Source organism: Lethenteron reissneri, chromosome 41 (assembly GCF_015708825.2).
Source record: "Lethenteron reissneri isolate LAM-NWPU_2019-01 chromosome 41, ASM1570882v1, whole genome shotgun sequence".
Taxonomy (NCBI): domain Eukaryota; kingdom Metazoa; phylum Chordata; class Hyperoartia; order Petromyzontiformes; family Petromyzontidae; genus Lethenteron; species Lethenteron reissneri.
The window spans coordinates 9235758-9253912 of record NC_083819.1 but is presented as its reverse complement, the minus strand read 5'-3'; the positions used below and the strand labels follow the sequence as shown (position 1 = coordinate 9253912).

Below are 18155 nucleotides of genomic sequence, written 5' to 3'. Positions count from 1 at the left end.
TCAGAGACGAGCTGGCCACAAATTATATCCCAATGAATTTATAGCAGCCAAATACCCTAAATGCATCTTTCCAAATGTGGAGGGGAAAACCAGAGGGCCCGGAGAAAGGTCCACACGACCGTGGGGAAAACACGCAAACTCAAAATATACAGCAGCAGGCGTCAGGGTCGCGATAAAAACCCACGACCTCCTGCATACCAGGCGAGATAGTTAACATCTCATAGCCACTGCGGATCAAGGTGGCGGCTGCCACCACTGCCGCCTCCTGAAGGCAGGAAGACCTCACGAGCCACGGCCAGCATGACAGCATCGAGGGGCCAGACCCTGGCTTGCCAGCATAAGGCAGTACAGAAAGTTGCGGACTAATATCATCTGTCCCTTCTTATGGGATAGTGTTTTTACCCGCATTGGTTTTCTCCAGGTGCTCCGGATTTCCCCCACATTTATCTCTGAAGATTTCCGATTCTGTATAAACACTAATTGGCTGAAAACATCCTTATATACCGAGAACTGAAGAGCAACTTTCCATCTTGCCTGTGGATCCTCAGCGATTGTGAGATGCATTTTCCACAAACGACGCTATTTCAAACGGATCTATATTTTTATTCGTATTATTAAATGATGCTGACGACATCACCACACCCTACCCGTCACCTCCCGTCCAGCGGCACATGTGAGAAAACAGGGAATGTGGATTTCCCCGTCCCCCCAATTATCGATTACTGAAATAATCAGACGGCTCCGGCTGTAGTTCGCACAACGTGCGTCACTGAAGGGGATAGAAACCTCAACAGGGCCATGCCTCATGGCCAGGCAGCATCATTCCCAAGCAACGTCATTTAAAACACGCGCACACACATACACCGGGTGGCTAAATTTAACGTTCACCAAAAAAAATTGTATTAAAGACCTTCTCACATTTCAAATGCACACGCACACGCTGTGTGGGTGTGCCTGTGTGCATCTCCCGCCCGTGAACGGGGGGGGGGGGCGACGTTACGGGCTTTGACATGTAATCGTTGGAGAATGTTAATTCCACATTAATCATAGGGAGCGTTTGTAACCCTAAAAAAAAACCTAATATTAATCCCTGGTTATCCAGTAAAAGCTCAGCAGGTTTGCCACGAGTGTCCGGCGCTACAATGTGACCAATTATTTGCCGTGTAGTGAAGGGGGTCAACAAAGTGCAAAATGAAATGACATCTTTGGCCTTGTGGTCCAATGTTTCCCCGTCAAAATGTGACTTGCTGATCCCATGAAGGTGGATCAACAAGTGACATTTCTTTGGTGGGCAGATTTACATCGCACGCGCGTTAAGAGACACCCGGCCACTGACGCGGGTGTTCAAGCGTTTCGCGGCTGCGTCCCATATCGAGTTGAAGCTCATTTCATTTCTGAGTGTGCAAGTTATGGATCGTCCAAGGGAAGGCAGTACTGTACGTGGAAATGTGTGAAGCAACAAACACATTTTAAATCGGTTCAACTTTCTGAGTCTCATCAACAACAGAACATTAACTGCTGCTGGGTTGCCCAACGATGTCAGCAAGAGCCCTCGGCAACAATCTGTAAAGCAAACCAAGAGTATTCAGAAGGAACCCCATGCCACCGTCATAGATCATTGTCTATTTACTGCTGGATGAGGGCCCTCTCCAAGCTTTGATTTTTCTATTTGCGCATAGTCACTTTAAGATGTTTTCTTGTTCATGTTTTTTAGTTTTTTGCGGTTGCACCCGATTCAATAGCTGAATGGCTCACAGGGCTGTACCTAATAAATGAAACTAAACTGAACCTTCACTCCTGCACATGAACTGATCTCATGACTCCATCTCTACGGCGGTGGGCCTAGTGCTCGCTCTCTTCCAAGCGTAGTGAATTTGCTTAATTGTCTTTACGATGCTTCCTTGATCCGTGTGTGTTCCTTTGTCAATCTTCGTAGTGCGACTCGGCATACTGCAGCATACTGTATACGAGTGGATTGAAACAAAAAAATCCCCAAGGTCAACCAACCAATTTTACGGTCCTGTAAGCCCCGGAAAGGTCATTGTAGGTCCAATGAGACATTTGTCAAGGTAGTATTAGGTCACTAACTGTGTAGCAGTGGGAGTAGGAGGTGCTGTGGGCGTGGAGGTCTGCATACAAACACAGATATTACAAACACATCCACTTTATAATGTGATGCAAATAGCCATGTAAGAAATGCAAAATCATGCGAATAGCATCTGTAAAAACATATACACTGTCTATGGGAGCTTTTTGCCAGTATCAATATGATGAAGAAATAAGAATATGTTTTACCCTTTCTGGCAGTAAAACAGGTGTTAAGATGATCAAACACCAAAGAGAAACCCTTTGCAAGGTATCAAGTCTGCATTAACCACACGTACTTGCGGAAAAAAGATGCATATTTGTTGTCGGTTTAACACGTAGGCTTTCGCGACCAATATTATTAATAAAAATTTTCATCAACATGTGACCACCAACTAGGCCAGGGGTCGGCAACCTACGGCTCCAGAGCCGCATGTGGCTCTTTACGGGCTGCTTCTTGACGATGAGTACGTATGTACTCAGATGCATTGCGGCTCTTGAAATACTGAATTTTGTACCGAATTGGAAAGAAATGGCTCTTCTTGTTATTTTGGTTGCCGACCCCTGAACTAGGCCCTCATCCAGCAGTGGTTCTGACAAAAGTAAGTAGATGTATACGTACATAAACTTTAAATACACTGTAAGTTGTTAAGCTTCTGCTGCTACTCCAATGGACTTATAACAGATTTCTGAAAAATAATACGTTCTATTTATAGTCACTTCAGAGTAAAGCAAGGATACGGGTCAAACATCTCAATAAACCTTTCCTCTCAATGACATAAACACCAGCGTACACACACACACGAACATACACGTACAGCCAGAGTGAAATGGTGACACGGTGGTTAGCGCCCTTTGCTATGAACCCAGCGACCCGAATTCAATTGCAGGCCATGACGAGTATCACTGCTGAGTAGGGCTGCAAACGTGAGCACCGCATCCCCACCTACACCAACCCGTGCTGACCGGCGTGGTGAAGTACGGCCAATCAGCCTCTGCAACCCGCATGGCATGGGGAGGCCCTCATCCAGCAGTGGATTGGCAAAAGGCTGAACCCATATATATAGTATTTCCAAGTGGCACTCTGGATACAGCGTTCATCTCACAGTTGAGTTGCGATTACATTTTCGGGTCAGCCTGGCCCATCATTATCCGTAAGACTCAACGCAGAAGACTCTGGGTTTGATCTTCCATGAAGCTCATGGTCCACCCTAAACAGCAGCCGCTGCACAAACCATGGCAGCAGCAGATGCGGATACCTGATGCCCAACTGGAAAATGTATAGCAGTGTGCAAAGTATATAATGACGCAATGACCTGATCCACAAATAGGAAGAACACATCGCAGCGATAAACTCCACTGTTCCCGATGAGGTTATCTGGCCTGACCAGCTGAATCTGCATATCGTCGTCATCAGCCACACGTAAGATCGTTATCCCTCCAGGGTAGATAGAATACGTGTCACCACTCCGTGGTCTATGGCTTTTGCTCCATGCAATAGTAATGTATGTGGGCTGCTCCCTGCCATGGGAATATGGAATTTCCAGGGCTGCCAACATTGGAAGTGAGCACCACCACCACCCCAGTTCTGCTTGTCTGAGCATCAAATGCATCGATTATTTCTTTGATGTTATTATGCATCCGGCGGGGGCAAAGATTACAGTTCCACACGGCCGCTCGTGTCTTTTACCCAACACACATTGTGTGGGGGCTGACAGGCAGAGCATAAATTATGAACGCTTGCGATGAGGATGACACATTCTCATGAGAGTGGGAGGTAGGGGGGTTGGCGTAGGGGGGGGGCATCACACTTACAAACGCCACCGCAAAATCTTCCTCGTTTTCTGAGCTCGAGTAGCAAGCTGTACTAACTCTAGACAGAATTAGACGCTTTTGATTTTTATTTTGACGCGTAACAACAAATATATATGGACGAGCTGTATCGTCACCGTATTTATGCTGCTACTTACATTCTACACAGCGTGTTGCGTAGTGTTATATCATATTTTTGTCCAACTAGGTCCCATATGAAAAAAAAACTGAGGTTTCTTGCCCATAAACATCTGGCAGTTCACCAGCATTGCTTGAAGCAAGCTTGACTCTGCTAATGAGACACTGTGTCGAAAACTGGCCCAGAGTTTGTCAAGCAAAGCTGCTGAGGTTATGCATTCCCAGAAGACTGTATGGCTGATGGAATGTGGAGAAAATTATAGTTTTTTTTGTAAATGGAGGGGCAGATACGTAGGGGAAGTGTATTGCTTGCCTATGTGTTATTCTCCACAGTGATGTGAATGAGCATTGCGTTATATACAATATAAATGCCAACGCCATCGCTTCCTTCCTTCTGCCAAATTCTAAGCGGAGGTACAGAAGTACGACTCTTACAGTCTCGTCACCATCATATATCTCGATAAACAATTAACACGTCCTCTCAAGGAACCTCTCTTACAGTCTCAAGGACGCCACAAGTGAACCCTGTTCGCTGTGAAAGCGATGGGCCCACGCCGTTCGTGTTGGCGAGGTTGGTGTTTGAGGTGTTCGTGGAAGTGGTGATGTTGATGGTGTCAGCGGAGATGATGATGACAATGGTGGTCTTGTTGGAGATGGTGTTGAAACAATTTTTTTTTACATAGATGTTTACTGTCTTTCCCACGCACCTCCGATTAGCACGGTTGGCTTCGTACGGTGCAAAAGAGGTTCAACATACGTACAAACATCTAAATGTGACCACATCTGAAGTGGTACGAGTGTTGTTTTTGGTGCTGTTGCAATTACGAATGTTGATATTGGTGGTGTGGATGGTATTGGTGTTTACGGTGTAGGCATTATTGATGGAATTTTTTTTTGCATTATTGGTAATGTTTATATGAATGGTGTTCGTGACAATGGCGTCATAATAACAATAATAATGCTATTTACCGAGGAAAGCCTCACTAAGTCTCAACACTATTCTCAGGAAGGTCCTGTATTGAAAAGTTTGGCTGCTATTAATGTGCTCTGAAGAAAGGCCGTTACCCAAAACATCGCTAATTACGTTTTATTTTTATTTTAAGGCATTGACCTTGTTGAGTTCTTTTTTTAAATCATCCCCTTCAGAGGACCCAGAAGGGGAAACACGTGCTGAGGGAGGTATTTATGATCTCGATGGAGATGTTGCACTTTGTAGGAAGCTCAGAGAGATGGGAAGAAGTCGGACTGCTGCCTCTCCCCCAGACACCTGAGACCCCAGACAGGCCAGGGAGCACTTCAGGTCCCCTTCCAGACACTGGGCATCTTCTTCCAACACTCTGCAAACTGCAACCACGTGGTCCAATGGAATTTGAAAAACAAGCTCAAATTAAACTCCCAGTTTAAGATACAAATAGCTGCATCGTATTCCCAAAATGCACTGCGTGTTTGTGTTAATGTACATGTGTCTCGAGGGTTGCCTTGTCTTGTTACGTATTTCACGTCAAAAGCCAAAGTGTCTTCATGCTCAAATGAGCAAAAAAACCAACGGGACTCATCTCATCCCATCTCCCCGGATGGGCCGAAAGCAGTGCTGGAAATTCCACATGTTCATGGCAGTGACCAGTCTATCCATAGCACTACACTGGTAACTGCAACATTGTAGTGGAAAGTCAACGGTCGGCATCCGATACTACTTGAACAAAAAAACAATTGAGATTTGGGGCACTACAGTAGCGAGACGTTAACTTCCTCGCCTGGTATGCGGGAGATCGTGGGTTCCATCCCGACTCTGACGCCTGTACATCTGGAGTTTGCGTGACTCTCTCCCCATGGTGGCATTGATTTTTCTCCGGGTCCTCCGGTTTTTCCCACCACATTTAGAATGAGTGCTTGGCTGCTATAAATTTCCACATGATGATAAGCCACTTCGTTGAGCTGTCATTTGTGGCGAGGTCGCTTCTAAAAAAAGGACTATTTAGTTCAGTGGGCCTTACCTGGTAGAATACAAAATGTGTTTAGTTTAAAGTACTGTCCCGTATATTTTTGCACATAGCCGGTACACAATACCGCAAAGATGAGCAAGCAGCACGTCCTATGGCAGCCGTGACATGGCGCTTCACCTGAACCTCACCTGACACAAATCAGCTTGACACTCACCACTGTAACCTGATATTGACACGAAACACTCCCCACTAGGTATCTGGTGTCAGGCGAGGTTCAGGGAGGGGATCGTTGTGACACATATAGGCTTTGCCCATAGCACGGGCTGCTCTCTACAATACATATAGAGACGGTGGTGACAGCAATCATAATACAATAAGCAAGCTTCGTCAAGGCCATGGCGCTACCCACTCGTTGCGATTAGCCTTTATAGAGAGGGATCGTGTGAATTGCAGGACCGTGATGAATGATGACGGCGTGCGGTGATTTTCATCCAGCAGTGGACACAAAAACGATGGCTCATGATGACGAGTTTGCACAGCAATGCCGCATGCACGTGGGAGTTAACACGAATGCAGTACACGTGCGTCGTTGCGTTTGTAAATGGCACTGTGAACGCACCATGAGAAATATCACACTGTTTGGACTGTGTATATGGCACAATCAATAACACGACAGAGGCGCCGCAGTATGAGTGTGTGTTTATAAAGGAGTACAATGATACTATACAGTCGTGACCAGCATTTACAAATGAAAGGTTCACCGAGTCAATGGGGGTTCCTCCATTGGAATGTTTTAACTTGTCGATTCCATTAATGTTTAGCATCTGGGTGGAAATCAGAGTGCATGGAAATCTGAATATTTATTGAAACTGGAGGAATCTGATGAGCTATAAATTTCTGTTTTCACAGATGTCCAGCATTTTCACAGATGTCCAGGAAGAAAAACTGATATGCATTGACAGGACAATATTCGAAGCTCCATACAAATAGATTAAGGAATCTATTGCTGTTCTGCCATATCCTGGCTTTCGGAAAGCACAATGCACACGTGATCCACTGCTGGTTGAGGACATTCACCAGGCCATGCGGGACATGAGGGTACATTTGACCATACTTCACCACGCTAGTCAGTAGAGGTTAGTGGTGGCGGGCAGTATACGCTCAGGAGTACGGCGTAGTGGTGCAGTACAACTATGAATTTAGATGCACTGCCTACCATGTGGCCCTGCGACGTGTCACACGTCGGTATGCACATCAGGTGACCAATGCAAGCACGATCCAGGCCTAAAAACCCTGCTTAGCTTTCGTGATCTGAATGGGATCAGGCACATTCCGGGTGAATGTCCCAGGTGCATACATATAGTCAGAGTGCAGTTTAAAACATTTGTTGCGTTCAGCTTGATGTCCTTCACCCGCATCTCGAATTAGCACGGTTGGTAGGCTTTCGCGACCAATATTATTCATAATCAGCGTTTTTGGGTTAGATCGCGTTATTTATACTCAAAAATTGTAAATTTTCTGGTTTCACGCTTCAACACACCGGTGGGCTAAAGCAGTGAACTATTTGTCTTTTATCAACGTGACACTTTTTTGCTGATTGGCCGTGTCGGGTGGTGGAGGGTTACGACACATTTATAAATAACGCGATCTAACCCAAAAACGTTGATTACGTAAGATGTGCGAAATAAATTCACCGTACATACATTACAGCACGGTGTACCAATGTGCAATGCACACACACACAGGCAATATAATTATCAGCGTGCACACAATACTGCACTGTTTGAAAATAACACACACACACACATGCTGCATTGGCTGCACAGAAACAACCAGAAACACACACACACACATGTGCTCTGCAAGCCTGCACACACACACACAGGCGCGGAGCAATCACACTTCACATGCAGTTCACGTACAATGACAAACGCAATGATTCACGCACATGCTACCCTGCCACAATGTGTGTGTGTGTGTGCCCAACAAGGAACACTGTGGATAAGTCATTCATGTGTGCACTGCATTACAATTATGTGCAGCGCTTACAGTGTCACGCATTAGCATCGCATGTGTCCTGCAAATTGTGCACAACACACATTAGCATCATACAGCAACGGCTGCATAACACACTCACACATTTGTCTAGGAGATCATAACACACTCACACATTTGTCGAGGAGATCATAACAACAGTGACTGCTGTCCACAAATATATATTGTTAGAATACAATAGTAGATCACGTCTTCGTCCCTTGTATGTGGAAACTTCTTTCGCACCGTACGTAGCCAATCTTGCTAATCGAAGGTGCTGGGGGAGGGCAACTGCCTCAACACAAAAATTAGTTCTTAAAGAAATGAGTTTAATCAGAGGCTCCGTGTGTTTTTGGTTTAACGAAAGACTGTATTTGGATCCGAGTTAGGATACAGAATCGGTAATTATGATTTAGAGGTTAGGCTTAAGGGTTTAAGATTAGGGTAGGTTTTAGGGTTATGAGTGAGAGTTGAGGGCATGTGGTTATCGGTTATGTTTTGGTATTTGGGGTTAGGTTTTATGGGTAGAGTTATGGGCTAGGGTTATAGGGTTGGGATTTGGGGTTAGGGTTTAGGGGCCAGGTTCAGGGGTTAGAGGTTTTAGTTTGGGTTTCGTTGTAAGCTTTTCGAGGTTATGGCTTTACGGGTTGAGAGTAAAGAGTGCTTTACATAGATTTTCTTACCCTGTAACTGCAGGCACAGGTAGCCTCAGTCTGATGAAATGTGTTATATATACGCTGTATGCAACACACCCTGCATACATGCTCATATGAGGTCACAACAGGCTAACACAGCGCAGCAATCATACAGCATAATAGGGCGCTGCGGTGGCTAGGAGATGTTGACTACCTCGCCTGGTATACAGGAGGTCGTGGGTTCGATCCCGACACTGACGCCTGTTGCTGTATATGGAGTTTGCGTGTCTCTCTCTTTCATCATCATCACGGTGGCTAGGAGATGTTAACTACCTCGCCTGGTGTGAAGGAGGTTGCGGGTTCGATCCCGACCCTGACGCCTGCTGTATAGTTTGAGTTTGTGTGTCTCTCTCCCCGGTTTTCCCTTCACATTTAGAATCAGCATCACGCGTTTAGAGCATTTGGCTGCTGTAAATGTCCACGTGATAAGCCACTTCGTTGAGCTATCATTTGTGGCCAGGTCGCTTCTGAAAGAGAGCGACACAGCTCAGCAGGCCTTACCTGGTAAAATACAAATACCACATAGCCCCAGTTCACCTTCGCTTAATGGGAGGTCTCCGATTCTCCTATGCTGCTCGCAATGTCTGGAACTCTCCCTGCCCCCAATGAAAGTCCAGGCTCAAGAACATCCTCATCTTATTTTGCCTCCACGACCGAGTTGCCCCCTGTCACACAAACATACCCAACTGGTTCTCCAGTGTCGTGCCATGTTCTCGCATCGACACACGAAACGCAATCACATGATGCTGTATCGTATAGTGCTGTAATAATGTGGTGCAGAATCAGAATACGTATGCATAGTGGAGGAATCCGATGAGCTACAAAGCTCTTTTTTGCTCACATACGTCCAGTACAGTCACAGATGTCCAACAGTAATACAGTTGAGTACTTTCATACATTACACTTTGCATAGACGTGTTACAATGTACCGCAATACAGCCTTGTAAAGCGTGTAAATCTCAGTGACATGGCACAGCGATGTTTAACAATTCACACTTTATTCTGCACATGCCTGAACACTGTAATCCAGTACAGAAACGCGAACGCTCGTGCAAAGACTTTTTAAATCCTTTATATTAAGTTCACTTGCTTGCTTGCGCGCTTACGACCGTGCAAATCTTTCGGTCGTTTTTTAACCCACTTCCCGTGATCCAATCGAGCTGACATTTTGCACACAGACTCGTTGTGCGTGACAATTTATTTTCGTGAAAATTTTTTCCAAAATTTTACACTTTTTAGGAAAAAATAAATTATATTTAATTACCAATTGCTTAATGCTGCCAGGAAATCATCTGACCCATAGGTGGCAGCCATCTCAAGCCAGAGGACGAGAGGACTCTAGCCGCCACGCATATAAAAGATTTAGAGTGAAAAACTTTTTTTTACGGGTTAATTTTTTTCTAAATCCAGTGCTGGATGAGCACCTTGCCACGACGAGCTAGTCGGCGTACATCATGGGGGTTAATTGACCATACTTCACCACGATGACCAGTGCTGGTTTGTGAAATAGGGGGGGGTGGACGCGGAAGAATAGAACTACAGCACAGTAAAATGGATTTTCCTGTTGACCGTGTATTGCAGATTTGGTTTCTTAGTGGCCTGTAGAATAGTTGTATTTCAATGCAAATCAATGTGCAATTGAGCGAAGGTAAATGTAATAACATATACAAAGCTGTCAACCCGTACGGTTTACCCCGTGTTCTTGTACAGCGAAATTGGGTTTTCAGGTCCATACGGCGTACAACCGTTTCATTACGGGCAATTGTCTATTTGTGGTTTTCCCTTGTGATGGGACATTGTGGGATGAACGTTGAGATTTAAAATGGTACGGGGTGACCAATAAGGTCTAAATTGGTCTGTAATAAGTTAGGCACTGATAAGGGCTTGACAGGTATGGAGTTGTGAGTGTACTAGTGGGGAGTGCAGTGGTGGTGATTGTCTATTTGTTTGTGTTTCTCCCTTGTGATGGGACTTTATCGGATGAACGTTGAGATTTATAAGGGACACGGGGTGACCAGTGAGGTCTGAATTGGTCTGTGATAAGGTAGGACACTGATAAGGGCTTGACAGGTATGCATCTCGTACTGGGCTTATGCTTGAACTGATGTAATTGTGCTTTAACAATGTTTATTATTACTATATAGTGTAGTACATTACGACAGTAATAACACATGCTGTGTATCTTCTTGGTTCTTTCGGTAAAGTCACGTAGAATGGAAATAATAAAATAATAAAAATAAACCTATTAAATTAATCGTAATTCTCGAAAAACTACTCACTTCTAAATCTTTTGTAGTCATCTTTGTTTTACTTTAGTATAAATGCATGTTAATTTTGATTCATATGTTTTTTTTCTGATTTTATGTGAACGAAAAGACACAAATTCGCCCGTCTTCACATTGAAAATAGGTACATTTCAAAATATCACTGTCCTGGTCACAAAAAGCAAAGTTCGTGGGGAATAATAGCCATTTGCTATACTTTTTAGGCATAAGCGATTACGAAATAGCACTTACTACCCAGGAACAAAAAACTGTTACACAGCGTAATGCAATGTAACACATTATGACAGTATAACACCATGACGTAGAGTTTAGTGCATAATTATGTACAGCAGCACGTGACGGACTACATCTCTGACGACAGCACACAACACACACAACACAGCACACACAACACAACACAGCACACACACAACACAGCACACACAACACACACAACACAGCACACACAACACAACACACACAACACAACACACACAACACAGCACACACAACACACACAACACACACAACACAGCACACACAACACAACACCACACAGCACACACAACACACACAACACAGCACGCACAACACCACACAGCACACACAACACAGCACAACACACACAACACAACACACACCCACAACACACCACAACACAAACAACACAACACACACAACACAACACACACAACACATCACACACAACACAACACAGCACACACAACACAGCACACACAACACAACACACACAGCACACACAACACAACACACACAACACAGCACACACAACACAGCACACACAACACAACACACACCACAACACACCACAACACAACAACACAACACACAACACAACACATCACACACAACACAACACACACAACACAACACATCACACACAACACAACACAGCACACACAACACAGCACACACAACACAACACACACAGTACACACAACACACACACACAACACAGCACACACAACACACACAACACAGCACACAATACCACACAACACAGCACACACAACACAGCACACACAACACAGCACACCACACAACACGCACAACACAACACACACAACACAGCACACCACACAACACAGCACACACAACACCACACAACACAGCACACACAACACAGCACACACAAGCACACACAACACAGCACACACAACACAACACAGCACACACACAGCACACACAACACAACACACACAACACAGCACACCACACAACACAGCACACACAACACAACACACACAACACAACACAGCACACACCACAACACAGCACACACAACACAACACACACAACACAGCACACCACACAACACAACACAGCACACACAACACAGCACACCACACAACACAACACACACAACACAGCACACACAACACAGCACACACAGCACACACAACACAGCACACCACACAACACAACACAGCACACACAACACAACACAACAGAGAACACAACACAACACAGCACACACAACACAGCACACACAACACAACACACACCACACAACACAGTACACACAACACAACACAGCACAACACAACACACACAACACAACACACACAACACACACCAAACAACACAGCACACACAACACAACACACACCACAACACACCACAACACAAACAACACAAACAACACAACACACACAACACATCACACAACACAACACAGCACACACAACACAGCACACACAACACAACACACACAGCACACACAACACAACACACACAACACAGCACACACAACACACACAACACAGCACACACAATACCACACAACACAGCACACACAACACAGCACACACAACACAGCACACCACACAACACGCACAACACAACACACACAACACAGCACACAACACAGCACACACAACACCACACAACACAGCACACACAACACAGCACACACAACACAACACACACAACACAGCACACACAACACAGCACACACAACACACACAACACAGCACACACAACACAGCACACACAACACAACACACACAACACAGCACACCACACAACACAGCACACACAACACAACACACACAACACAACACAGCACACACAACACAACACACACAACACAGCACACCACACAACACAACACAGCACACACAACACAGCACACCACACAACACAACACACACACACAGCACACCACACAACACAACACACACAACACAGCACACACAACACAGCACACACAACACAACACACACAACACAGCACACCACACAACACAACACAGCACACACAACACAGCACACACAACACAACACACACAACACACACCACACAACACAACACAGCACACACAACACAGCACAACACACACACAACACACACAACACACACACAACACAACACAGCACACACAACACATCACACACAACACAACACAGCACACACAACACAGCACACACAACACAACACACACAACACAGCACAACACAGCACACACAACACACACCACACAACACAACACACACCACACACAACACACACAACACACACAACACAGCACACCACACAACACAACACAGCACACACAACACAACACAGCACACACAACACACACACAACACAGCACACACAAACACACACAACACAGCACACACAACACAGCACACACAACACACACACACAACACAGCACAGCACACACAAACACACACAACACAGCACACACAACACAGCACACACAACACACAAACACATACAGCACACACAACACAGCACACACAACACACACAACACAGCACACACAAACACACACAACACCCCACACACAATACACCACACACACAACACACACCACACAACACAGCACACACAACACAACACACAGCACACACAACACACACAGCACAACACAGCACGCAGCACACACAACACAGCACACACCACACAACACAGCACACACAACACAACACACAGCACACACAACACACACAGCACAACACAACACAGCACACACAACACACACACCACAGCACACACAATACACCAGACAACACAGCACACACAACACACACCTCAACATTACACGCAGTGCACATTGCACCACGCTCACACACACCGACTATATAACTATAACGCACTTTATCACAGGACAGCACATTCATGTACAACAACAAGAACAACACACTCTGCAGCAGGATAAACAACAACACCAGCAACAGCACTAACACTGTAACACATCCACACTAACAATACCACAGTGGTGGTGGTGGTAACACCAGCAGCACTAACACTGTAACACATTCACACTAACAATACCACAGTGGTGGTGGTGGTAACACCAGCAGCACTAACACTGTAACACATTCACACTAACAATACCACAGTGGTGGTGGTGGTGGTAACACCAGCAGCAGCACTAACACTGTAACACATTCACACTAACAATACCACAGTGGTGGTGGTGGTAACACCAGCAGCACTAACACTGTAACACATTCACACTAACAATACCACAGTGGTGGTGGTGGTAACACCAGCAGCACTAACACTGTAACACATTCACACTAACAATACCACAGTGGTGGTGGTGGTGGTAACACCAGCAGCAGCACTAACACTGTAACACATTCACACTAACAATACCACAGTGGTGGTGGTGGTAACACCAGCAGCACTAACACTGTAACACATTCACACTAACAATACCACAGTGGTGGTGGTGGTAACACCAGCAGCAGCACTAACACTGTAACACATTCACACTAACAATACCACAGTGGTGGTGGTGGTAACACCAGCAGCACTAACACTGTAACACATTCACACTAACAATACCACAGTGGTGGTGGTAACAACAACCACCACAGTAATCACACACAGCGCATCTGACAGCCCCGGCCATCCATGCACACAGCCGCCCTGTCTCTGTCTCTCTGTCTGTGTCTCTGTGTCTGTCTCTCTGTTGTGTCTGTGTGTGTGTGTATCTGTGTGTCTGTGTGTGTGTCTCTGTGTGTGTCTCTGTGTGTGTATCTCTGTGTGTGTGTGTCTCTGTGTGTTACTGTGTATCTGTGTGTGTGTCACTGTGTGTGTCTCTGTGTGTGTGTCTCTATGTGTGTCTCTGTGTGTGTCTCTGTGTGTGTGTCTCTGTGTGTGTGTGTCTGTGTGTGTGTGTATCTGTGTGTCTGTGTGTGTGTCTCTGTGTGTGTCTCTGTGTGTGTATCTCTGTGTATGTGTGTCTCTGTGTGTTACTGTGTATCTGTGTGTCTCTGTGTGTGTGTCTCTGTGTGTGTCTCTGTGTGTGTGTCTCTGTGTGTGTGTCTCTGTGTGTGTGTCTCTGTGTGTGTGTGTCTGTGTGTGTGTGTATCTGTGTGTCTGTGTGTGTGTCTCTGTGTGTGTATCTCTGTGTATGTGTGTCTCTGTGTGTTACTGTGTATCTGTGTGTCTCTGTGTGTGTGTCTCTGTGTGTGTCTCTGTGTGTGTGTCTCTGTGTGTGTGTCTCTGTGTGTGTATCTCTGTGTGTGTGTCTCTGTGTGTGTTCTGTGTGTGTCTGTGTGTGTCTCTGTGTGTGTGTGTCTGTGTGTGTCTCTGTGTGTGTGTGTCTGTGTGTGTGTGTCTGTGTGTGTCTCTGTGTGTGTGTCTGTGTGTGTCTCTGTGTGTGTGTGTCTGTGTGTGTGTCTGTGTGTGTCTGTGTGTCTGTGTGTGTGTCTGTGTGTGTGTCTGTGTGTGTGTCTCTGTGTGTGTGTGTCTGTGTGTGTGTCTGTGTGTGTCTGTGTGTGTGTCACTGTGTCTCTGTGTGTCTGTCTGTGTGTGTGTCTGTCTGTGTGTGTGTCTGTGTGTCTGTGTGTGTCTGTGTGTGTGTGTGTGTCTGTGTGTCTGTGTGTGACGGCCCCTCGTACCCTCCAGCAGGCGGGAGATGAGGCTGTCCACATGCACCTCCACGTCGGCCATCGTCTCTCTCGTGTCTCCCTTGTCTTGTCTCCTCGTGTCTCCCTTGTCTTGTCCCTGTCTTCTTGTCTCCCTTCTCGTGTCTCCCTTGTCTTGTCCCTGTCTTCTTGTCTCTCCCACGGGGATGCCCCGAGACGAGGGGGACTGCTGCTGCTGTTGTCCCTCTTGGCTAATGCCCCCCGTGTCTCCCTGTCTCCCTGTGTCTCTCTCGTGTCTCTCTCGTGTCTCCTCGTGTCTCTCTCGTGTCTCCTTCACTGTCCGCGGCGTCTCTGTGACCCCTCACCGCTGTCTGACGTGTCTGTGAGCCTCGTCTGTCTGTCTCATGTACACACACACACCGTGTGTCACTCTGTCTGTCTCATGTACACACACACACCGTGTGTCACTCTGTCTGTCTCATGTACACACACACACCGTGTGTCACTCTGTCTGTCTCATGTACACACACACACACACCGTGTGTCACTCTGTCTGTCTGTCTCTGTGTCTGTCTCATGTACACACACACACACACCGTGTGTCACTCTGTCTGTCTCATGTACACACACACACACCGTGTGTCACTCTGTCTGTCTGTCTCATGTACACACACACACCGTGTGTCACTCTGTCTGTCTCTGTCTTATGTACACACACACACCATGTGTCACTCTGTCTGTCTCTCTGTCTCCCTGTCTGACTCATGTACACACACACACCGTGTGTCACTCTGTCTCTGTCTGTCTCTGTCTCATGTACACACACACACACACCGTGTGTCACTCTGTCTGTCTGTCTCATGTACACACACACCGTGTGTCACTCTGTCTGTCTATGTCTCATGTACACACACACACACACCGTGTGTCACTCTGTCTCTCTGTCTCCCTGTCTGTCTCTGTCTGTCTCATGTACACACACACACACCGTGTGTCACTCTGTCTGTCTCTCTCTCTGTCTCCGTGTCTCTCTGTGAGTGAATGTCTCTGTGTGTGTGTCTCAGAGTGTCTGTCTCTGTGTGTGTGTCTCAGAGTGAATGTCTCTGTGTGTGTGTCTCAGAGTGAATGTCTCTGTGTGTGTCTCTCTCTGTCTGTCTCTGTGTGTGTGTCTCAGAGTGTCTGTCTCTGTGTGTGTGTCTCACCCTGTCTGTCTCCGTGTCTCTCTCTCCCTGTGTGTGTGTCTCAGAGTGAATGTCTCTGTGTGTGTGTCTCAGAGTGTCTGTCTCTGTGTGTGTGTCTCACCCTGTCTGTCTCCGTGTCTCTCTCTCCCTGTGTGTGTGTCTCACCCTGTCTGTCTCCGTGTCTCTCTCTCCCTGTGTGTGTGTCTCACCCTGTCTGTCTCCGTGTCTCTCTCTCCCTGTGTGTGTGTCTCACCCTGTCTGTCTCCGTGTCTCTCTCTCCCTGTGTGTGTGTCTCAGAGTGAATGTCTGTCCCCGTGTCTCTGTGTGTGTGTCTCAGAGTGAATGTCTGTGTGTGTGTCTCAGAGTGTCTGTCTGTGTGTGTGTGTCTCAGAGTGTCTGTCTCTGTGTGTGTGTCTCAGAGTGAATGTCTCTGTGTGTGTGTGTCTCTCTCTCTCTCCCTGTGTGTGTGTCTCTCTCTGTCTGTCTCTGTGTGTGTCTCTCTCTGTCTGTCTCTGTGTGTGTGTCTCAGAGTGAATGTCTCTCCGCGTGTCTCTGTGTGTGTGTCTCTCTCTGTCTGTCCCTGTGTGTGTGTCTCAGAGTGAATGTCTCTCCGCGTGTCTCCCTCCCACGTCTCCCCGCGGGTGGCGTGAGTCACGGAGAGGAGGCGGCTATTTACAGCAGCCGCCCTCTCCCTCTCTGACACACACACATGTGTACACACACTCATACACACACTCTCTCTCATACACACACACATGTACACACACTCTCTCTCACACACTCTCATACACACACGTGTACACACACTCATACACACACTCATACACACACTCATACACACACACACATGTACACACACTCACTCTCACACACTCTCATACACACACACGTGTACACACACTCTCTCTCTCATACACACACACATGTACACACACACTCTCTCTCTCATACACACACACACATGTACACACACTCTCTCTCTCTCATACACACACACATGTACACACACACTCTCTCACACACTCTCATACACACACGTGTACACACACTCATACACACACTCTCTCTCATACACACACACATGTACACACACTCTCTCTCACACACTCTCATACACACACGTGTACACACACTCATACACACACTCTCTC

The 18155-nt window shown here is 46.4% G+C and overlaps 1 protein-coding gene across 3 annotated transcripts in view; it reads right to left on the bottom strand.

Annotated features, from left to right (window-relative positions):
• LOC133352687 (serine/threonine-protein phosphatase PP1-beta catalytic subunit-like) overlaps positions 1-17769 on the bottom strand; it is a 45726-nt gene extending 27957 nt beyond the window's left edge. Inside the window, exons 1-2 of one of the 3 annotated variants that reach the window (XM_061568497.1) lie at positions 15983-17769; positions 15857-15926 (exon numbers count right to left, since the gene is read on the bottom strand). In XM_061568497.1, coding sequence (XP_061424481.1) covers positions 15857-15908 — 52 coding nt within the window. In that variant the 5' untranslated portion in view covers positions 15909-15926; positions 15983-17769. Of the gene's footprint in view, positions 1-15856 lie in introns of all 3 variants that reach the window. The other 2 variants (XM_061568496.1, XM_061568495.1) reach the window with 2 other exon arrangements.
• Positions 17770-18155: the final 386 nt, after the last annotated feature.